The 24486-nt window shown below is 41.3% G+C and overlaps 1 protein-coding gene across 4 annotated transcripts in view; it reads left to right on the top strand.

Annotated features, from left to right (window-relative positions):
* sipa1l1 (signal-induced proliferation-associated 1 like 1) overlaps window positions 1-24486 on the top strand; it is a 75173-nt gene that overhangs the window by 22679 nt on the left and 28008 nt on the right. For 3 of the 4 annotated variants that reach the window (XM_071467416.1, XM_071467414.1, XM_071467413.1), the window contains exons 3-8: window positions 1013-1062; window positions 19273-19408; window positions 19707-21257; window positions 21412-21634; window positions 22024-22154; window positions 23972-24160. In XM_071467416.1, coding sequence (XP_071323517.1) covers window positions 19842-21257; window positions 21412-21634; window positions 22024-22154; window positions 23972-24160 — 1959 coding nt within the window. In that variant the 5' untranslated portion in view covers window positions 1013-1062; window positions 19273-19408; window positions 19707-19841. The remainder of the gene's footprint in view (window positions 1-1012; window positions 1063-19272; window positions 19409-19706; window positions 21258-21411; window positions 21635-22023; window positions 22155-23971; window positions 24161-24486) is intronic. The other variant, XM_071467415.1, reaches the window with a different exon arrangement.

The raw sequence follows: 24486 nt of genomic DNA on the forward strand, positions 1-24486 counted from the left end.
TTCTCTGTCTCAGTGTTGCTTTTTTAATTCAGGACGTGTTGTAAAACAGGTCATTGTTCTCAGTGGGATTTTGCTTATTAGATAAGGATGTTTTTGGTCCCTGAAGGTATCACTGCAACCAAAACCAAATTTAGACGTTCCAGTGCTTTTAGACAGGTTTAGTCTTGAGGAATATGAGAAGATGTTGAGGTATGTGCAGGACCTGTTTTAATATAATGTAAATCAGATCTAGTAGCTCAGCCCACACAGTTAGTCCAGAAAGGTACTATTTTGATAATTGACTGTGAGTGTCACTTTTGAGGCAAAAGAAAAAAATCAATATTGAAAGTTTCAGCCCTAATTTCTTAATTTGGGGAAGAGTTTGTTAAATGATCAAATCTGACTTAAAACTTTTTAAGATCTTGAACAGCCTGTGAATCATTTTAATATAGTGCTATGCTACACTGATTCTACCCTTGTTTTGTAGAAGCATAGGGTTAGTTTGAATTGATGTTTGTGATTTTTACACCCACTAAGGAAGCTATGTTTTCACACAAATACCTTCTTATTTGTCGGCAGGATTGTGCAGAAAGTGCTGAACTTGGTGGAGGGATGGGGCATGGGCCAGGGAAGAGCTCATTCGTTGTTTGTTGTTTTTTTTCCTCATGAAAATGTGAAATGTTTTATACTCATGCAAAGGTGCAGTATATTTTTTAATACATACATTTATATTTTGTATATATACATATTTAATTATTTGATATCCATCGTACTTGTTGCATTATTTTGAGCCATTGCAATAGAATCTCGTTCTGATGTGCACTGAATGACAATAAAACGTCTGTCTGTCTGTCAAACTTTGGGGCAGATCTGGCTCATTAACTATGAATTTGAATTATTTTCTCAGGAGTATGGTGTGTGTTGCTTTGACATTGGGCTTGGTTGAGGTCTGCACTGTTGAGGAATGCCCATCCAGTTCTGTTTAACTATGTACATCATGCTTTATCTTACAGTTTGTCTTCTTCTCTTTCAGGCTGTGTCATCTTCCCCCTTACTGACCTTGACAAGATACTGAGAACAACAGTGAGTATTCAACTTGCTCATTTGGGCTCTGGTTTTGTACAGTCTGGGTTACATTCATCAGACAGCGCTTGCATAGATGTTGTCAAGGTGAAGCTTGCTCTGTTGCATTTAAGGTATCTCACTTGAAGCGAATGACCCTGTATTACAAAGCCGTTACAGGAGAAAGAGCACTGCTTTTAGTCTGTGTCATTGTTGCCAGCTTTGGTGGAAATTATCTGTTGGTAGATATTTGGCAGTGATCAAGTTTGTAGCAGCAGGCCTCCCTTCTTCTCTCATCCTGTCTTGAACAAATGGCCGGACATTTTCTTCTATTTCATTTCAATTTCAGTTTTTTGCTCTTAACATTTTTTTTTTCTTTAAAAAAAAGTTGTTCTTTAAATCAAACAGTGTGTGGTTATGCATGTGTACATGTGTCTGGTGTTGTAATAGTAAATTTAAAAAATGACCTCCATAAAAAATAATTCAACTTTATTATTTTATTCCGTTAAGGATTAAATTCCCCCACTTAAAGCCAGATTTGTTGTATCCCATGATTACAGGTGTCGTGTTAGACTCACTTCATTGTAACTGTGTTATTGACATTGACCATGGCCAAATAAAAGGCTGATGCCACCTACTTGAAATATCAGTTATACTGAGTCTAGCAGCTATGACATGACATGACATGTGTAATATCATAGATTGTAAAACTGAGGAGTAATCTGAATAGAGATAAGAAGTGGTGAGTAGGCGGCCCTATCTATGCGATTGAAACAGCATGTGTTGTTCCAGTAAATGCTTTGCTTCTCTCTCTCTCTCTGTATTCCTTTCCCTCTCTTGCTTCTTTTTCTTTCTCTCTCACCTCCTCCTCCTCCAACCAGCAATGCCGCTCTCCTCTCCTCCCCTCCCACACACACACAGACACATAGATACAGACACTACTATATTCACACAAGTACGAGGGAGAGAGGAATGAGAGATGGTGGGGAGAGTGAAAAAAAAAACACACCAGGGAAGAGAGACAGAGTTGATAATAGACAGTGGAAGAAAGGAATATGATGAAAAAGAAACCTGGTGAAAAACATTAGGCATTTTTTTTTTTTTTTTTAATAGAACCTACCAGGAGCCAGAAGTAACGCTAGTGGTCAATAAAGTCGCCAGATGTCTTATAATTTAGAGCCCTGGAAGTGACTCAGATCCAATCCAAATTTGCAATATAAATATGAGAAAATGTATTATGTGAATTCCATATGTTTATAACAAATACATATTCAAGATTAATATATGTGGCTCTTTTGTACTGTAAATACTTTTTGGAATTTAAATAGTATAATAGATGTGGTTCTGAACCTGCTGAGTTTCTCTGGGCTTATGTTAGCCTTAAGATGGTACTGGATTTTACTTACTGTATTTAAAAATGTTTGCTGTTGGATCCCATTTAGAGGCTGGATAACATACCTTCAACTCTAAATGCAAAGTCAACAGAGCCCACAATCACTTTCAAGTTCATTAAAGGTCATTCCAGTATTGAGGCCTTCAGGCTATAAAGATGCAAAATATTTTATCTCATATCATCAGGCTAAAATGTGGCCCCAAAGGTAGTCTATTTAAAATTGAATGTGTGCTATTTAATGTACTGTTAGAATGGTTAAATGTGGGGTTGGGCACAGATAAACTTCAAGAGCACTGCAATAGAAAATCTTCCAATAACGCTCAGCTAGGAGGAAATCAGCACTTGGCAGTGAGTGTCAGTTCAGATGGCATCAAGTCACAGTGACTGAGGCGCAGAAACATTTATAGTCATATTCCACACAGGAGAGGAAGGGGTTTGAATTTTATTTTCATGTTGAAGAAAGACTGTGAAATCACAGTTATGTTTTTTTTGCATACTATGATATCTGCTCCATCAATTGTGCATTGGTTCTCTGGGATTCTCTGAACAAGCTCTTTCCCCAAGGTGCAACACTGATTATATAAGGGTGTATGATTATATGTGGGTGTAAAGGATTTACAATAGCTACATTCAGTCAGGTCTGCGGGGTCTAAACAGGCTCATTAGATGTTGCCTGAATGGAAACGGACTCTCTTTGAACAGAATCCTCCCTTCCCGACATATGTTTGCCCTGGTTTTCCAGGTTTTGTTCTGCCCTTGCCGCACAGCCTTGACAAAGTGTCACTGGTTGTAGTACAGGCTTAGATGTGTTTGCATGCACCGAGTCTGTGATTTGAGAGCTTGTATCATTATGGATGCTTCCCCCGGCGCTGCCTCCGCCAGCTGTGTTTCTATGGGATGGATGGATGGATGGATGGATGGGTGGAAAGAAGAGAGTGAGGGGATAGTTGACTTGATGAACTGACTACTCACTTTCTTTCTGTATGCATCTCTCTTTCCCACTTTCAGTCGCAGCATCTCATCTCCTCCCACATGCTCTCACATTGAGTGAGGAATCAATCCTTCTCACTTCCATTATCTCTCCCCATCTATCTCTATCGCTCTCTCTGCCACTTCATTCTGGCCATTCTGTACCAATCGAATATACTTGCTGTAGGCACAAATGCGGGTGTGTCTCTTCAGTCCTCCAGCAATCATACCACATCCTCATTAGGTCTTGTCTAGTGGCCCGCCTTATCCTGCTTCATCCCCCTCCCTGTGTAATTGGGCTGAAACCTCTGCCTACCTGTCAGCAGGAGCCTCAATACAAATCCTGCAATTTATTCCTTACTGCCACAGGGTTTATTAGCAGTGTGGAGGTTTTGACAATGGCCTCAGAGTCATAGGTCATTGCTGTCCAGTGTCAGTTTCAGTAAATGGATGTATCCTGGAGAGTCTGATCTTTTTCTATCGATCACCACCACCACCTTTACATTACAAATGCAGATGTGTATTAACATCAGCCAGATAATACAATAAACAGAACATTACACAGCACTTTCTTAGAAACCTGAAATTATGTTGCGGCTGATTCAAGAAATCATTGTGGAAAAAAAATGTGTGGATGCATATTCCATGTGTCCAAGAAAACAAACTGTAACTGTGATTTCTATTTCTCCAAAGACTTGCAACACTATTATTTTCTCCCATTAGAATGTCTTTTTTTTAGTTAACTAAGAAAAGTACAGTGTTTTCTGCCAAGTTGGACTTGAAATGATCTGTGCAGGATCACTGTTACATTGTTTTGGGAGTCTTTTACATTTGTTGCAGGTATGGTTGATCCTGAAATTGCCTCCACTATGCAAGATGCAAGTTAAGTTTATTTCTGTAGCATCTTTCTACGGCAGATGTCACAATGTGCTTCACAATAAATGGTAGAAGCAATATGTGCCAAGGCTTCTCTGAGGTGCAGTAGTATAATTTGCTAATAGTGGCAGCTACAGGTAGTAATGGAAACAGAGCATGTGTTATAAAAACCACAGAGCAGTGTTAACACACCCTGCCACTTAAGCAGATAATCTGCCTTTTATTGAGGTATTGCACAACCAGTTTGTAAGTGGTTTTATTGTTGTTTTTTTTTCCTGGAAAATCACTCTCACCCAGATTTCAGTCTTGAGTGTGACTGGCTCACTCAGTCTCTCTCAAAACCTGTCACTTCCTCAGGGGAAGCAGGAAGTGGCTGAGATGTGTTTCCTGCTGGAATGTGAGACAGCTTCCTTGGCTGCAGCACAGGCTGGCACAGCCCTGGATCGGAAAGCAACAGGAAGGAACAGGGTTTCCTCACTATACATTCACTGCACATTACAGCCACCTGCATTTAACTTCTCCTTTAGTCACACCTTTTTGTGAGATTTAAGAGGCTTATAAGGGCCCTTTAGTCTATTCTTTGCAAAGCTTCTCCACCCAAAATCTATCCTTTTGTTTTCATGTCTTGTAACTGATTTCAGTCAAAAGGTGTTTTTCTGTGTGACTTTCATAGTGATCATTATCTGGCTAACTCAAGACAAAGGCTTTTCACAGCATTAATAGTTGGGTTGTTGCTATTATGCTGGATAGAGTAGGACTGATCAGGATCTGCCCATGAATGAATGAATGAATTATTTTTGGCTATGTGATTGGTTATATCCACAAGAGTGATTGGGAGAAAGTTAGACACAGCAGAAAGTTTTCTTCTTAACTTTGCTGCTACAGCCGACGGTGACATGTCGTGTCAGTTTATTAACCCTCTGTTGAGTTCCCTCCTGCTCTCTGTGATCACTTACTCTGTGTTCTAATGAAACTGAATTCATGACATAGTTGTTCTCATTTAGACATGAGTCAGTGGTGGCTTATAAATACTACATGTTAACCGGCAGTCATTCTGAAGCTGCTGCTTTATGCAACCACAGCGTTAAAAGCATCATTTTATGTTCTCATTGTTGTCTGAGGGCATCACCATAAATACAGGTTAATTAAACACCTGTGCTGTGTGATCGGCTTCACTGACATTTAAATCACAGAGAAGATTAGAAGGGACAGAAGTTCTTCTTAACTTTACTGCAATGCAGACCCGGACCCCCAGTGGGGAGGTTGACACCATTGTTTTGCAGAAGCCCTATTTTCCCTGTTGACACACTACAATGCCATGTGTGTGCATCCACATTAGAGATCATTTTGGAAAAGCTCAGGTTTTTTGATGACAAAATATTGTATTAGTGTGGACGTGGGGCTAACATGGAGAGAAAAAAGATGCAGTTTTGAATTATGCAGCTTATTATAGATGGAGCTCATTTGGGAATCTGTCGAATCAGTATGTGGCTTCAGTCATGTTTCCCTCTTATTTGTTATTTTTCATGCTTGTTACTTCTCACCTCCTGTCCATGTGTCTGTCTGTCTGTCTGTCTGTCTGTCTGTCTGTCTGTCTGTCCTCCTCTCTCTTATGACATAGAAACCACACATACACAAATACTGAAGAGTGAGCTGCTTTCACTCTCAGCCCTTCTTACTCCTCTCCTTGCTGCAGTGCTGTTCCTGATCACTGTTGCCCACGCAGAGCAGCGCCATTTTGGAAGTCTGCAGCTCTTTTCTGATGCCTGTAATCCCTGACTGTGGCTCGAGAAGTCACCTGCGCTGTGAGGCAGAGGATAACATGACATCCTGATTTACTCTGTGAACTAGCTTCATGTCAAATATACCTTGTGTTACCAGTTAAAAGGGAACCTTGCATTATAGTATTGAAACAGAGCTAGTGAGACCATATTAAGGTGTACTTGCTACTGGGAAACATGTAATTATCATCTCCATTTCTGTTTCTGCTCCTTCCTGTCTCCCTCCATCTCTGAACCTTTGTGTACCAGTATTTTATGATACATCAAATTAATTTTCTTGTTAAGCAACAGCTCAGATATGGATTTTAGGCTGATTCACATATATTTGTTGATTTGTCCGTAGAATAGTCCTTGTATCAAGACATATAATTTGAGCATGACAAAGTGTCTGCCCTTTAGCAGGATGTTATTTCCTCTTTAGTTTCGATGACAGGGCTATGTTTTGTTTGTTCTCTCTTACTGACTCTATTTCTCTCCCGTGTTTGCTTCCCTTTTTCCCCTTTCTTCCAAAATGTTCCTTTCTGAAACTCCCCACTAATGTCTCATCTTTTCCTTGCATCTCTTCTCCATATTCTTGCTCAACGCCCTCACTTCACTCCCTTTCTTTATCTCTCTACAGAACATCAGCCTCCAGCCACCATGTTAATTACACCACAGTTTCTTTTTCTCTATTATTCACCACTCTGCTATTTCTGTCACCCTCTCTGCTGTGCCTGCGTTTGCTACATTGCCAGCATTTTGCTAGGGTCTGCAGTGGATGTTGATATGAGGAGGGGGCGTGCACTGGTGCCCAATTCAACAACAAATGGCTGTTTAGCGTCATCTGATTGGCATAGATTAGAGGGCTCTTGGTGGCGATGCGGAGGTGGCTCTTGCAGAGGACCCAGCGGCTTCATCGCTGCTGTCTGAGCACAGCTGACTGAGCCATTCTCCCAGAATGTGTTTCACTATTTTAACAACATTTTGCTCTATTAAATGTAATTGATGAAGACAGAAAAAATGGGTTACAGTGCTCATGGGATGACTTTTTTTTACCTGATTATTGGTTTTATTTATTTATTTTTTTTACCAGTGCTACCTCACTGCTGAGGTCACAGCAGCCTGCAAACAGATGCAGCAGCCCTGATAGGCAGGAGTGGGAAAAATAATCACCTCTTTAATGTAATGCAATTCTCTCAGTGCCAACACTTTGGCACTGATGTACAAAACTTCTTAATTGGAATTCAGCTGAACCAAGTCTAATTACCCAGTCTTGACAAGTGCACTGTGTATTCTCATCACACATCTTTAATAAATTTTATCAGTTATTTTTTTCAGTATCTGACATCTTTTGGCTAGTATCACAGGGATACCAGTACTGAGGATACACACGCTCACACACACACACACACACACACACACACAAGCACACACGCACACACACACACACACACAAGCACACACGCACACACACTAGCAGCTGCTGCCAAATCCCTCTGAATCTGAGGAGCCTGAACAGTGTCCTTCAAGCCTGATGCCTGCAGCTTGGTTAGTTTCAGTTGCTTATTTTTAGGCACCAAAGCGCTATGGTAAATGGATTGTAACCTCTCAGATAGGACCCTCACTCCGTCTGTGTGTGCCTGAGTGCATGAATGTGTTCTCCACTGTTTACTTATTTATTGTCTTATGGAGACACCCCAGAGTGAACAAGGTGTGACTGCGTGCGTCCTGCAGTTAATGTCAGAAAGTGTGAAGGTGTTTCAGAGAAAGAACTGTCAGCCCTGCAATGCTGAGATTCTTTGCAAATTACTTTTCATCAGATAGGCCCATTTGCCTCGTGCCACTGCTTCTGCCTCATATTGCAGTTAAAGCTACTGTAATGATCAGTGATCGCTGCATATTTACAGTAATTTCTATTGTACTCCACTTAAGCAGTGATTGTTAACACAGCGACTTCATGAAAGCAACAGTGAGATTGAAGACAGGAAGTGGGTAGGCAGCAAGAACATGTGATGGCCACTGCGGCTTAAAAATAACAGCACCACAGACTTCAACAACAACAGAAAATCCAGACAGACAGACAGACAGACAGACAGACAGACAGACAGACAGACAGACAGACAGACAGACAGACAGACAGACAGACAGACAGACAGACACTCTGTTTCACAAGCCACAACACATGTAGTCCTCAGTAAGTTAAGCCTGCACCCCATGTGTTTTATCATTAATAAAATGGATTATACCTGCAGTTTGATTAAAATTAGACAAGTGGATTAACAGGTATGATTTCCTTTAAGTTTTAAAACTAAACTTAAGCAATATCAGCCCAGTCTGGCCAATTCTAGTATTGTTCATACTAGTACAGAAAGTACGTAAATGCATCTCCCCTTCATGTTTTTGACAGAATCAGACCAGTGAGTCAAAAACGTGATATTTATTCACAGTGACCCTGTTGTGCATGATTTGTGGTACAGATATCATTTGAAATGATGTGCCTCAGCAGTCCACTGAGTCACCACCTGTCTCAGTACTTCACGGGGTTTCCTCAGTAGAATGACGTGGAACAGAACAATCTGCAGCTAACTTAAAGCCTGCTGCACAAGCTGTGTTTTGTAAAATTAGGGCTACAGAGGTGAAAACAGCTTGCTGTGAAATAGACTCAAGAAGACCTTTCAGTCACCAGTGGAACACATTGTTCTTCATCAGTCCACCATCTGACCAAATACTTTATGCTCAAACCAGCAATACAAATATGGAGCTATCCGTGTCACCTCTCAATAATATTGGGGAAAGCAATGCAGAAAACATTGTGGATAACCTGAGGCTCTTGCTTACAGTCTATGTGAAAATATTGTTGGTCGAATATGAGGTGACATCTCAAATGTGCAAAATGTTTCATAGTGATATGGAGGTAACATGGCTACATCACTATTATCGGCCTATAAATAACAGATCAGCCTGCAGGGGAAAATCACTCCTCCTATCTACCAACCAACAAACCAACCAACCAGCCTTCACCTTCCCAAAATCCTCTCTGCTTGCCATAAATTATAGATCAGCCCGTCATGAGGGCAATTGGCTGTGTGGACCTGATTCATCAGAGCTCATGCGACCCAGATACCTCGATTCTGTGTGAACTGTTTACAGCCAGTGTGACGGTGAAGAGCACAGTAATTCAGGAGTTCACTCTGTGGGATTTTGGTTGGATGTGAATCAGCAGCACTAAAAAAAGTTTAGTTCAATAGAGATTAAACTGGAATTGCTAAAATAATAGAACTACCAGTATTACTCAAACCAGTGTAACAAAAAAACATTAATTAAGGTTGAGCATTGTAAGCTGCACAAAGGGTAGTGTGTAATTCTGTGTTGTTGTACTGAATTGTTAGATAGATGTTTGTGTTGTGTCAAACTGGTGTATAGTGTGTATTTCCTGTGCATTAATCCTGTATTTGCTAAATAACATTCACATGTTCTCTTCAACTTCACTTTTCGAATGTATTTGATCTGTGCTGATAAAGAAACAGAGATGTGAAATAAAAAGAAACATCTCTTGCACCATGGAGGCACAGTGCAGAGGAGGGGACTCTTCAGACCCCTGAAAAACAGCAGGAGGAAGGCAGGAAGTGTGCGTTATGTGTGTGAGGGTGAAACTGGTATCATTGTCTTGCTGTGGAAATGGTTTGTGGCTTTGCTTAAACTGCTATGCTGCGCAGAAGCAAACACATATTTGATGCTGAGGTAAAGTCACCCTTCCTGTACATACAGTATGTATTCTCATGTAGTGTTAAATTAACCCGTTTTTTTTTTTTTTTTCTTCAAACTGTTTGCTGTGGAAACAGTGCAAACATGCACACACATGCTTGCACGCAGGGGATGTAGGCAAGGCTGTGGCTATTTGTGTCACTGTTGCACAGTGTGGTCCTGAAACACTAAGTGGCACTTATCCTTAGTCCCTCTCCTCTAAATCCCTGTCCTGCTTTTTTCCCCTCTATTTCCTGTCACCCCTGTTTCCTCTCTTCCACATAGAAAGAGGCTTCATCATAGCTGTTAATCCAGAGGGATGGACTAAGAGATGTGTCAACATGTTTGCTGACATGTTACACCTAAAAGCATTGAAAACAGTGTGTTCACAAACTGACTAGCTAGCCCCTGATAAGGGAAGTAAAGCTTTCTAACAGGCTTTCTAATCAACCTTCGTTTTATATTGGACTTTTTTCTGTTCGGACTGAGGACACACACAGCTGCAAGGAGCGATGTCATCAAATGCACCTACAGAACATACATACAGACGCAGTAGAGAGAGAGAGTGAGCTGCTAACTGGTAAAATCCCCAGGTTTGTGCTCCTGTGAAAGTGTTGGGGCCCATGTGTGAGATGCCACGATCGGTATTTGCGTGTTTTTTAAAAACTTATTTTGAAGCTGTGCCCACTCTTTTATCCCCGTGCACAGTGTAGCTGCAGTGTTTCTGGTGTAACAGCACTGTGCTGGGCAGGTGACAGTGACTGTGCTCTGAAAGACGTTACAGCAGCAACGAGTAAGTAATGCTGATTGGAGCTGGAGCTGATAAAAAGCTGTGCCTAGTGCAGAGTTATTTGACCTGGGTGTGAATGCCAGTTGTAGCCTTTTCCATTGCAGACAAAAGCCCAATGTAAGTGGGTCTTAGTGGGTTTTTTGACCAGGGGAAAAGGGACTATAGATATAAATGGTGTGGACATGATATTATATCCTCCAAAATGACCGTAAAATTAAATCAACACATTTCATGCCAGCTGAGGGCAGTTGAAACAGTGATTTCATCTACTTGGGCCCAAGCAGAGCTCATGTATGGCAAACACTGAAGCATGTGCAGATCTTGGTTTTGGTGGAAAAAAAAGGATCTTTTGTAAATCGCAAATCACAGTGAAACTTAACAAGTCAGTCAAAAGCTGCTGCTAAAACGTAGCTATGAAACAGATCTTATGGATAAAAACAGCACTCAGTTAAGTCTTTACAAGTAAGGCTATAACCTTGAATGCAGCACTGTGCTGCTCTCTGGTGCAGAGCAGATCACACCCCCAGTCATTACAAGCTGTTGTTTGAGGTATTCGAAAAGAAAATTCCTGTCAACATCTTTCTTTAGATCCTCTGACATTCCTGAGGTCTTTTTATGCCTCTGAGCCGGCGACAGCCAGGGCCAGAGGCATTGTGTTTTTAGGTCGTCCATCCGTCTGTCCCATTCTCGCGAATGTGATATCTCAGTATCACCCAGAGGGAATTAATTCAACTTTGGCACAAACATTCACTTGGACTCAGTTTGGTGGTCAGTGGTCAAAGGTCAAGGTCACGGTGACCTCTCAAAACACTGTTGTGGCCTTGTGAACGTGATATCTCAGTAATGCCTTGAGGGGATTTCTTCAGATTTGGCACAGATGGTCACTTGGACTCAAGGAGTAACTGATCAGATTTTAGTGGTCAAAGGTCAAGGACATCGTGACCTCACAAAAAACAGTTTTGGCAGAAGTGTAGAACTGTGAGGCAGTAATTCAAGTTAAAATGATAAGTTTGTTATGAAACTGTAAACAATTTTCATATTCATTAATATATAAAACATTTTAATTATCTGGGACCATAGCAGAATTCATATATTTCACTATTATGTGACAGCCACTCACTGCAACTATTGTTACACACACTCGCTTGCACAGACCACCCTCTCATCACTTGGTCAGATCTTTATGTGCATCTCCTCCCACTGCCTCCATTGCCATTCTGTGATCGTTGAGGATAGGGGAGTGTGCGCCATAGAATGCCTCTGCAATTTCACACTCGAGAGAAAAAGACAACACCAGCAGACTTCAGAGCACCCAAAAAGCCCATTTTACATTTCAGTGAGCCAGAGAGGAGACCCCACCCCACTGCCAAGCTCTGCAGAGGGAGCAAAAACAGCAAAGCACATTTATCTTTCCACACAATTACAATTTCACTTTGAAAGGCTCTGAGCTGAAACTCTAACACTTTAGAGTGCCTGCTGCCTAGCAGCTTTCAAAGGGAATAATGTTTGATTTTTTTTTTTTCTCCTTATCTTCCCTCTGTATCTTGGCCTGCCATTTCCTCATCTACACTGAGACAAGCTCAGATGAAAAGCCATTTGGCTCTCAAATGGCTGCATAGCATCTGACAACACAAGGCCACTACTATTCATTTTGTCACACAAGAGGTTTGACATTCCTGCATTTGGTTCAGAATTTTAGTCTGGGGTATGTCGTTGGTGCAGAGCAGCTATTGCTCCTGTGTGGGAATTGCAATTTCCACACAACACTTGAAGCTATCATTACTACTCTGAAACTTTCTGCATATGACCTAAGATTTTTATGCTTTTTTTATATTCACATAACATTAAACCACCTTGAAACTGGGAGCCACCAATTCCACTGAGCGTGGGAAAGATGACTTGGGGAAAAAATGTGATGTAACATTCTTCATCATCTGGGTTCTTTGTTTGTGTGTGAGACAGAAGGAGGCACATTGAATGCCTGAGTCACAATCTGGATCTTTCCCATGTTTCTTTGGTCCCGTGGCTCTTTGTGTTACCTGCAGTGGCTTTACACACACACACACACACACACACACACACACACACACACACACACACACACACACACACACACACACACACACAGATGTCTTGTCTTTATGGCCACACCTATGCCCAGCAGCATCTTGGCAGCAGGTGTTTGAGAGGACACGCCAAGTTTGAGTCAGTGTGTCTTTCTGTTTATTTGTAATTGGTATTTTCCCACCTGCAGCTCCTACTGCACCCCAGCCATCTTTTTGAATTTACTCTTGAGAGGTTCCTTTCATTATTTTCTGTATGTCCAAAGGCTTTTGGTGTGTCTCCTCCTCTTCTCCTTAGAGAGCTTGGGCTGGGTCTGAAATGGTTTCTGGCGTAGGCCTGTGAAACCCACTGAGACAACATGACGTGACTTGACTTGACTCACCAGTTAGTGTGGTAATGATGTCTGTCTGGAGAAACAGGTGTAATGTTTTCAAAGATGTGGTAACAGAAAAAAAGCTGAAGGTAGCTTACACATTTATTTTTTCTTTCATTTTCTTTAAATACTCTATTTCTGTCATTTAAAAAAATTGCTGTGTGATTTACAAAGTGGTGATCTTCTCTAATCACAGGCCTGGGTTCATTTTCTACAACTACAATACAGACTGATTAATGAATACAGAATACTAATGTAATATGCAATTGTCTAAAAATATTAACCGCTTCCAAATTACTGTATTATTGAGGACGGGGATAAGAAATGGATGGTATCGAGGTTCGGTTTTTACACACACACACACACACACACACACACACACACACACACACACACACACACACACACACACACACACACACACACACACTTGTACTTCTATCTTTGTGAGGACAGTCATTGACATAATGCATTCCTTAGCCCTTTACCCAAACCCTAACCATCACAACTGAATGCCTAACCTTTACCCTAACCACAACCTAAACCTAGTTCTAACCCCAACCCTAAAACCAAGTCTTAACCCTCAAAAAGCCCTTTAAAGGTCTGTTAGAAAGTGAGAACTGGCCAAAATGTCCTCACTTTGCAAAGAAAAAATTTTTTCTTCAGTCCTCAGACGCACACACTCACACACACCTTGTGCTCAACTTTTTTGTGCCCTGCCTTTTCAAGATCCTTTCCAACAGCCTATGACTGTGTCTCCTTTAATTGTGCAGCACTAGCCTCTGTCAGTCTGTCAGTCAGCTCATCTGCTCTGTAATTTTCAGGTGTGTATGACTCACTGTGCACTGGATCAGATTCACAGTCACACTGTGCCCATACCTACCCACACCTTTGCTGCTTGACAGCAACCTTTAGACTGGAGCAGGCAGACATGCTGTAAACAATCTCAAGCAGCACTATGGTTTCCATATTTTTTCTATCACCATGGTGACAGTAATGACAACATCATAACATGGAACTCATTTGTGAATTATTAATTCACAAACAATAATCATTAATATTGCCATTTATTCCTCAGGATGTTTTGATTATTTCAGGGGTCCTATAGTTTCCTATGATTTCTGAGAAATGAGCTGAGATGTAAATTCATAGGAAGGTTCCTGGAAATGACTGTGTAATTTGTCACTAATCGTAGAGCAAATTTAGTTGGTGTTCATGCTGGTACATGTCAATTAGTTAATTCCTACTCCTTTTCAGCAATAGCAAGAGTCTGTTTGTCAATTAAGCATTTCAGGCAAACATGCAAAAAAGTGAAATTTGTCTATAGGCAAGAAAATATATGCGAGGAATAAAGTTTTCAGTAATGAATATATCCTTGAATTTGATTGGAGCGGTTCTTTCAAGGAAATTCCCCCTGGAGATCGACAATTGCTTATGAACTCAACAAAACTAATTAAATTCCAAAACTGCCTCATTTCTGTGTCTTTAATGTGAACTATAAATAACACCAAATTACATAGTACTTTCTAAGAAACTTGGAAGGAAATTATCAGCAAATTAGAGACCCATAAAGTAAAAAATGTAATTTATGATGACATTTATGAAGTCTTTGGGGCAAATATTCAACTTTATGTGTAATCTATGACATGATTATGGCATTGTTGGGTTCTTGTAACATATCATTACAAACTTAACACAATCTATTCCACTCCTGTTGGGGCCAGGACAGTTGTTATGAAGTTGGCATTTTCCACCATCGTATTTAAGTTAATCATTTCTTCCCACACAAACATGACAACATAATGACTTGTACTATTCTCTATCACAAAGACACTGGTCTGCAAACACATGTCGTCATGTTTACCTCACTGGTCATTAATTGGTTATTCAGAAAATATTGAACATTTCCAAGAGCTTTATAGAGGCTTTTCTCAGAATACTCTGTAGTGCTCTGTGGGAAAGGGCAGCAGTTGCTTTGTAATTTAGTTTTTATATAAGATAAATACCCAAACTGATCTTGGAGTTATCCACTCAAGTCTTTTTAGCACAAAATTCCCTCTGTAGAGAATTTGTGGTTAAGCTCATGCTGCTATGAATTACAAGATTTGTATCTGTAATATCATATACAGTGGGAACTGCTTATAGTGATCACAGTTAAAATGATCAGCAGCTTATTTGGTTCAAAGAGACTGAGACAGAGTCACTCTAGCTTATAGTAATCAAGTAGTCTGCTTTCAGTCTTCATTCTGGGTCTTTTCATACTTGACAACTAATGAAAAAAATGTCTGCTCTCCCAACACAAGTTCAGTGTGACGTCCTCACTGTCGTGTCTCTGCTCGTGCTCTGGGACTTTTACGCTGCATACCTTTTGTCCCTGCTCTCACACAGCAGCAGGTAGTAATAATAATAATGATAATATAATAATCATCATTATTTTTTATAGCACTTTTCAAATGCTGTGTTATAAAGTACCAAACCAGCAAAATAGTTAAAAAAATTAAAATACTCAGGTGTATAAAAATCAATACAGAGTGAGAATAAAGGGAAGGTAAAACCAGGAAAAGCTGTCAGATGAAAGTACATTTTAAGAAGAGAAAGAGTATGTTTCGTGATTGGAGTGAAATGCTTTCACCCTGACCCGTCAGACTAGGCTTGAAGCAGGAGATGGCCATGGAGCAACTTATGTTATCTTTAAAACAGTAAATGGCAAAGCTGTTTCATATTTTATATTCATGTAATAACTATGCAAATGTCGATTAGATGGCAATCTGCACAAGAAAGAATGAAAACAATTTGGTTATGATAATCATCCACTCATATTGATCAATTTGACCTGGACAGACGTGATCACTGTAAGCGGTTTCCACCGTATTACAACACTGCTTATTGGTTTTGTGATGTTGCGTTAATGGTCCCAGCCACCATCATCTGTAAGATCAGATCAGTCCCTCTGTTACCACTTTCCAGTTGGCTGGGCCAGCAGACAACCTCAGCAGCACTTAGCTGCACTGAGCAGTGATGCCACATATTTACCTCAGGAATTGACCTTGTTTAGACACTGCTAAAGGTTACCGAGTATCTGTCTGTGTAATTGGTCCGTTGTGACTGCAGTGAGGAGCGATACCCCACATTCGTTCCTTTCAATTCTCAGTCTCCCAGCCGAACATAAAGTATAATCCTCTCCTCTCTCATTCTCCTCTAACTCTTGATCTCTCTTCCACCCTGTTTTTCTCACTCTCTCCAACTCTCATTAAAGAGTACTACTCAGTCCTCAGTGGAGAAAGAGAAGGCACTCTGCAGGTAGTTATTTGGGATATACTTTTTGAGTGTGATTACAGAGGCGTCGATGGCTCATAGTGGAGGGCAGCAGTGTTACTACTGACTTTCTACTCTGGTACTTTAATGTGAGTTCCAGTAGAAAATTTATGAAACCACGATGTGCTTTTCTTGGTGGCTCTGATAAATGTATGAATCATGGTTCAAACTGACAGTGCTCGGCTCTGTGTTTGTGAAGATCATGTAGTGGTGAAGATACATTCGGCAGGTGTCGATCTGTATGACTAACGGCAGCCAATGTGTGTACTTTTGATTTTAAGGTTAACTTAAATCATCATGTGGCCTCATGGACATTGATTAACTATGAAACATTTAAAACAAAGAAGAGCTTTTCATTTTAATGTATAGTTTACATACTCAGGAGTTGCCCTTTAGTCACTTTTAACACTGAAGAATTACAGGGAAATTTAAAGTATGTTCTCCCAGCAGTCAAATGTTTTGAGTGTACTTGAATGTAGTGTTTCTACAGAGCAGATTTTGTATCTATGCAGATTAGCAACTTGTATACATTTTTCTGGGGCTTTGTCGAGGATTTGCAATTCACCTTTTCTTTTCGCTTGTGTTTTTTGTCCTCTTCTTTAGCACAAATAGCCACTTTGGATCAAAGTCAGTCACATTGTGATTCAGTAATGTTTCGATTGTGATGAGCCTTTTGATTTGGTGTTGTAGATCAAGATGGCAAGGCCTTTTGTCAGTGGAACAACCTTTAATCTATAAGGGAAAATAAGAAAAAAGAGTGGGGCTCTCTAGTCTTTAGCTTCAGTAGTGAATGCAGGCCTCGGTGTTCTCTAAGCAGAGCCATGATGAAATCTGCAAAATTTTATCCATAGTGACATGGACCAAAATATGTCTGGATGTCTGTCTTTTCTGCATTTATGCCACTACCTGATGACCTTTTTACTGCCCAAATTTTCAGCTTTGCTCACCTGTATTTGAATAATTTGGATTCTAGTCTAATGGAAGCAGACTTGAAAACATTGGTGAACCACTTGTTTACACTGGGACATGTTAATTTTTGACTGATTTTTGATATTTGCAATGAAATAAAAGGTTTGACAAATTCAAATGATTTTGCAGGCATAGAAGAAAACCCCTCAGAGGCAGTTCATCTATATTTATGCTCTTTCAGTTGCACAATTTACAATCTCTCTTGAGAGTGAATTGAAGTTGTTGAATCGTTATACACCAAAGATAATTGTTTATCTACTAATACACCACTTGAGACAAGTCACATGACTGCTTGTGAGCTTTGAGATAAATTTACAGTATGTTTTTTTTGTCTTTCTTTTTAATATGATCTCCAACAGAAAACTCAAAGGCCTCTTTAGCATATCAAAAATGTTCCCACAACACAAGCCACTGCAGTATGTGTGTCTGAAAATGGAAATCTCCCCGTCAGACACGCATACACTCACCAACACCTTGCTGTGAAACGGGAAAGACTTTGAGTTTTTACCTTTGAGTTTCTGCCTGTTAGACTTCAAACACCTCAGTTTTTAAAGCCAAACTGAATCCCAGACTAGGATGTCATGCTGCTCAAACAGACCCATCTGAGCAAGTCACAAACAGGGCACTGGCCTCAAGGCCGCAGAATGGTACTATAAAGTGCCACAGATCTATGTTAAAGGGTTAGTTCACCACAAAAAAAATCACACACAAAAAAAAAACAAACATTTTCTCTGTTGCTAAGAGTGCTACAGATCTATGCAGATAGTTCTGGTTTTGTGAGATATCTGCAAGATTCAGAGCAAATGCTGTTTTGTTTGTGCTCCTTAAAGCATTGAAAACTACAGTACATTAAAATAACTCAACAGTAATGTGTCTCTACCAAAACAATGTCCTGGTCTCTCTGGATAATCCACATACCATGTAGAGGTGGTTCGATTAAAAACGGTTCCCAGCGAGGTCTGTGGGAAGGGAAGGAATCAATCGCCCTGTTTGTTCTCTCTCTCACACACATACAGTATACACACACATATACTCTCAGAAACATGCTCTGTACAAGTCCTTATCTCCATGGTGATAGAAAGTATGGTCTGGAAGAGAGCGGTAGTGCACCATTATGGAGAAACCAGTACACAAACACATACTTAACCAAACTGAACTCTCTCATCACATTATTTTTGACTGACTAAGCTAGCTATAAATGTTGATTTTATGATTTCCCTAGCCCTTAAAGGGAAAAGCCACATCGTGTGGGCTGTCTAAGAGCTGTCCACGGTCTTCGACAGTAAGGTCAAGATTTATCAACCCAAACATCCCTCAGTGCTTGGAATCATAGTCATGGCTTGACAGAATGAAACTCAATGTCTTCCTTAAAAGGGTATTCTGGTGATTTAGTATTTCAGTTTCACAAAGTTAAGATGCTCTAATCGAACATGTTAAAAAAGAGTGGTCGCCATCAATGCAGCAGATGCCCTAGATATCATCAGTCCCTGTGTATAGGCCAAGCTCCAAAAACACTGATCTCTGCAATTCCTTAATCTTTTAATTAGACTCTTGCTGCCAGGTAAATAGGGTTAGGGTTAGGGTTTTCTTTTGAAGTCCATGCATAATGTTTAAAAAATTCTCGCTTCCAAGTCCAGACCAAAAGGCCTTGTTGATTACTAGATTATTTTGGACAAACTTCTCTACAGAGCCAGAACAGACATAATGACCATTAAACTCATCTCGGTGCGTAAAATTGGAGGACTTTCCTTTTCAGAAAGTAGCAGGAGCTGTGAATTTGAATCACTGGCTACCAGTGGCCTAGTATGTGACTCTGTAGTAAAAGAGAATGGGCCCTCAAACTTACAGGCTGTCCTGGCTCTCTCAAAGACAGCCTCATTATGATTGTTGGTTTTGTGATGCTGAATTCTCTCTAACTTGATTTCACTCTGATTCTTTCTTACCTAAACTCTTTCTCTCTCTGTACTGTTATTTTCAGTTGCTGGATCGGTCCCATCCAGGCTGAATTGAGTTCACCTACAGGATGACTGCAAGTCAGATTGACTTTTAGAAGCTTCAGTTGTAAACACCCATCATCAACACATTCCTTGCCATCAGGCTCCAGCAACAAAAAGGTACAGAATTTCCACTATTCTTTGATTTAAAAAAATATGAACTTGTGGTCTCAAACATACTGCTGTATGATGACAATATTGAAACAAGTACTCAATCATCTATTTATGCTCCATTTTGCTTTTTAGTACTTTTTAGTATTTGATGTCTAAAAGGTAAAAGCAAGACATCTTTGCAACATCTCATAAGTAATAGATGTAATTTCTACAGTTGTTTTTATTGGAGATGATTTAAAATCTTTTGTTGACTGTTGTTCATTTAACATTGTTCATGCTTTATTTTCCTTTGCTCTTTCTGCAGAACCAAATGTGTCCATGAGACTCTCTCGTTACTTCACTCAGTGGGCATTATGTTGACCCTAATCTAAACCCATCAGCTCCCCATCCCTACCTTTCCTTCCCATCTCCCCTCCCTGCATCCTTTCCCATCTCCATCATGACCAGTCTGAAACGTTCTCAGACTGAGCGTTCGGTTGGGGGCTCTGTGCCGGCTACTGATGAGTTCTACACCCGCCGCTTGCGACTGCCAAATGGAGGGGCACCACCACCCCGTAGCGAGAGCGCCCACATCTCCTCTTCCTCCACCACTGGCACCAACCCTGGCGTCCCCAAGATGGGGGTTCGGGCTCGTGTGGCTGACTGGCCCCCAAGGAAAGATGGGGGAGGAGGGGGTGTTTGGCATATTACTGTGGAAACAGACTCACCCAGCTCTACCAACACCACCAGCTCTTCAGGATCAGGAAGTGGAGATAGAGAAAGACTTGGAGGAGGGGGAGGAGGAGGAGGAGGAGGAGGAAGTGGAAGTGGAGGTAGTGGTAGTAGTGGCAGTGGAAGTGGAGGGGTGTCAGCTGTTTCAGCCCACAGCAATCTGTCAGCCAAGCTGGGCCACTTGATAAGCCCACAGGACTCATCCATGCTGCGTAACATCCACAACACACTAAAGAGCAAGATGCAGAGCAAGGGAAAGGACAATCGCTTCCTGTCACCAGATGGCTATCTGGGCTCACCTCGCAAAGGCATGAGGCGTATCCGCCAGCGCAGTAACAGTGATATAACCATCAGTGAGCTAGATGGGGACGGCAATGAGGGCTGGTCCTTCTCAGGGTGGACACCCATGCACCGTGAGTATGGCAGCACTTCATCCATAGATAAACATGGCGTGTCAGGAGAGAGCTTTTTTGACATGCTAAAGGGATACCAGTCCTCTGAGGCCCCTGATCAGCGAAGCCCAGCTCCAGAGAGGCTAACAGAGCTTCTTACTGTGGCCCCCATAAAACAAGCTGCCCTTGACCTGCCAGATGGACCTTTAGGTCCAGCTAGAGGTAGTCCTGCCAGTCGGCTGAAGGAACGAGAGAAGCACTTGAAGAGGCGGTCAAAGTCAGAGACGGGTGGAGAGTCAATATTCCGTAAGCTGCGCAGTGTGAAGGTGGAGGGTGACACATCGAGGGCTGGCTCCGATGTTGAAGACGGAGGGAAAGGCGATGAGAGTGGCCCACCTCCCAAACCCTGGGTGTGTCAAAAAGGCTTTGCCCATTTTGATGTCCAGTCTCTACTGTTTGACCTCAATGAGGCAATCCAAAGTCGCCATTCTGGGTCCAAACGCAAAAACACCACAACCGGTGCCTCAGCTGCTGCTGCTGCCTCTGCTTCAGCCACGTCCTCCCTCTCCTCCAATCAGAGTGGAGTGTATGGGTCACCCTGTGGCTCACAAGAGGAGTTGAGCAAGGAACACCCTACCAACCCTGCCTTGGACCCTGGTGATGACAAGAGCAACGATCTGGTGCTCAGCTGCCCTTGTTTCAGGAATGAGATTGGTGGAGAGGGTGAGAGGAACATCTGCCCTGCTAAACAGGTAGGTTTTGTGCAAGAAAAGGACAATTAAAGATTGACAAAGATTGAAGATCTAGTTAAAGCTTATTACTGCATATTGAAGATGCACTGAAGACTAAATGGTGAAATATTTGTCAGTTTACTTGCTTTACTTTTCCTTCTCTTTCATCTTTCAGCAGGGCAGCATTGGTAGTGGGGGGAGTTCAAGCAATTCTTCAGGCAGTACAGAGGAAGGACCTTTGGATGCCACACTCACTACCCATTTTACAAACGCTGGTGTTGCGGTATTAGAGGCCCCAAAGGACGGGCCAAGCCAACATGCTGACAGGTCCAAACGATACATTGTGGAACATGTTGACCTTGGCGCCTATTACTACCGAAAGTACTTCTACCTCAGAGGTAAGCAAAAGTTTCAACTTTCTAGAGTTGTATTCCTCGACCTTTAATGTCTGTGTTTTCTATCTTTGGTGTGGAGGTTGATTGTCTTAAACGCTTCCAGAGAACGTTTGAAAAATTTACCCATTATTGGCAGAGAAAATGCCACTTTCTGCTTACACCCAAGTTTCAACTGTTCGTCCATTTGCACAAAATTCAGTAGTCAGCAATAAGTTGTTTTTTAACATGCATTGGTCATTTTTTTTTATGTCAGGTTGTCACATCCTCCCCTAGTTGGAACAAAAGAACAAGCCGTACTTTATTTACCCAAGTTCTTTTGTAAATTTCTCCTCTCTTTAACGTCATCCTTTTGTGTCCATTCCTGCCCCAAATCCCTCCCTCTTCGCCCCTAGAACACTGGAACTATCTGGGGGTCGATGAGAACCTGGGCCCAGTGGCAGTGAGTCTTCGGAGGGAGAAGCTGGAAGAACACAAGGACCATGGCCAGCAATTCAACTACAGGGTGATCTTCCGAACGAGTGAGGTACATGAAAATGGACACATGATTATCTCGCACCTTTGTATACTGACAAATGTTGTATTTTATCGGCTTGATTTGTTGATTGTTGTGTTATGTGATTTATTTTTAATTGTTCTGCCCTTTCATTAGGATATATGATGTTTGTAGCTTTTCCCTATAGAGCCATGAATGTTCATGCTCACAAATGTGTCAATATTTTGTACATTCTGTACTGAGTGATGTTACTAAGGAGCTATTATAAGTTCAAACTGTGTAGGAGTTGAAATATAGGATCTGTTCCCAGCCATGCTTATTGAAAAAAAAAACCCTGTTGGGAGGAGGTGGGGGGCATTATTAAAAGCCTCATATTAAGGTTGTCAGATACAGCGCAAGACCTTACACACCACTGCTTCAGTTCCTCAAATTATGGTATGTTTGGTTTCATTTGTAATTTATTCTCCGAGTTGTTTATTCACAATGCTCCATCTCCAGTTTGCAGTGAGAGGGAATCTTTTGTGAATCCCTCTTGCCCTTGCTGTCATCTCCTCCAATAGACAGACTAGAGCCACAGATCCATGTCCTCATTCCCTGAGCTGAACGCCCACCTACCATCTTTGTCAGCCTTCATCTGTGAAGGACTGAGCTGTGCCATTTTGCAGCTAAACGAGACTAAAATAGTGCCAAAGGTATTTGAGTAGAGAAGGAAAAGCATTGCTCTTGTATTGAAGCGCACTATGAGTAATAGCCCTTCCAATCTCTTGGGATGACGCACGACCTACTGTGCTATGTTTCCCTCTCTTTTCCTCCCTTCTTTTCCCTCCCTCTCTCCTCTCTAATTGCTATTTTCAGAGTAGGGAGCTGGGCAGGTATAGATATATATATGTGTGTGTGTGTATGTGGGTGTGTGTGGGAGTGAGTGGGATGGACTGATGTTAGAGAGAAGTCCAGTGTCCACTGAGGAAAGCGATTGTCCTCTCGTCAGCTAGAGTGCCTCTCATCCTCAGTTTGTTTAACCCTGAGGGTGTGCGCACAAACACTGGGCCTTCCAAACACTACATGAACACAATGCACAGACACTTATAACTGACTCTTAAGAGCCATGGGACCACTACGGATAATCCAGCTGTGGAATATTTGTTCATGATAGATACACTGGTCCTGGTCTCTCTGCTGTCTTCTTGATTAATTCATGGAAGTCTTCCTTGAGTTTGTTTTAGCCTGAAGAACCGTCTTTTACTACAAGTTAAATTTAATTTCACAGGCTTCCTTATAGCTTTCCAAACATAGGCCTACTAATGTTCTACTTATGGCTGGATAGCTAGTTTTGCTTTTGTTGTTGCCAATCATAGGGGACTCATAAAAAACCAACACGCAGCACCAAGCAGAAAGAGAAGAGACTTAGCCGAAAATATCCAGAACAAAGTGAATAATGTCCTAAGTAGAAAAGATCAGCTAAGCTAGACTAAATCTCTCTGTCATTGTAACCATGCTTCTGCAGTAATATGCTCTAAAAATAAACCAAGGAATGTTCAGAGAGTTTCAAAAATTTGTTTTTATAGTACAGCAGTGGGTTTTTCACTCTACGACCTTTTGACTGCATGACTGTATGAAGTGCCCAAAGATATAATGATTAACTCAATCTCTTGGGGAGAATGAGTTAGGAAACAGTATAGTAAGTCAGGTCAAATTACAGTCTGTTTTTTTTTTCCACGTTGGTTAGTAAGTCATTTCTTCAATTTTACTGCAAATGATTTTTCAGTTTTCTTATCTGTCTTGGTTGTTGCTCTGATCTTTGCATTTCCTATTTCCTTGTTCTTTTCCCTCTGGTTGGCTGTGTCCAGCTAAACACCCTGAGAGGCTCCATCCTGGAAGATGCAGTGCCTTCCACATCCAAGCATGGCCTAGCTCGAGGCCTGCCTCTCAAAGAGGTGCTGGAGTACCTGGTGCCTGAGCTGAACGTGCACTGCCTGCGCCTGGCACTCAACACACCTAAGGTCACCGAGCAGCTGATGAAGCTGGACGAGCAGGGGGTAAGGAGACAAAATGAGCGAACTGAGTTGTGATGGCTGAATTTGATTAAGTCATTTGGTTGCTCGTATTGGAGGAATTCCTTTTTGTTCTGCGACCCATTTTAGTAAAGAGACAGCATTACTCAGGGTTCATTATGTCCTCTTCATTCCTCAAAAATAGAATCCATTTGGCATAATTGGTCATTCTTTGAACTAAATACAAGTTTCTGAGCCATTATCTTGTACTGTGTGTAGCACATTATTTTCATTTTGGATTTTATTAATTATTTTATGACTAGGTGGGGGTGATGTGTAATTGTGTAGCAGAAATATTTATTATTTATTTT

This window comes from Trachinotus anak, unplaced genomic scaffold (assembly GCF_046630095.1).
Source record: "Trachinotus anak isolate AG129_WGS33_773 ecotype Australia unplaced genomic scaffold, CSIRO_AGI_Tana_v1 ptg000031l, whole genome shotgun sequence".
NCBI classification, from domain to species: Eukaryota; Metazoa; Chordata; class Actinopteri; order Carangiformes; family Carangidae; genus Trachinotus; species Trachinotus anak.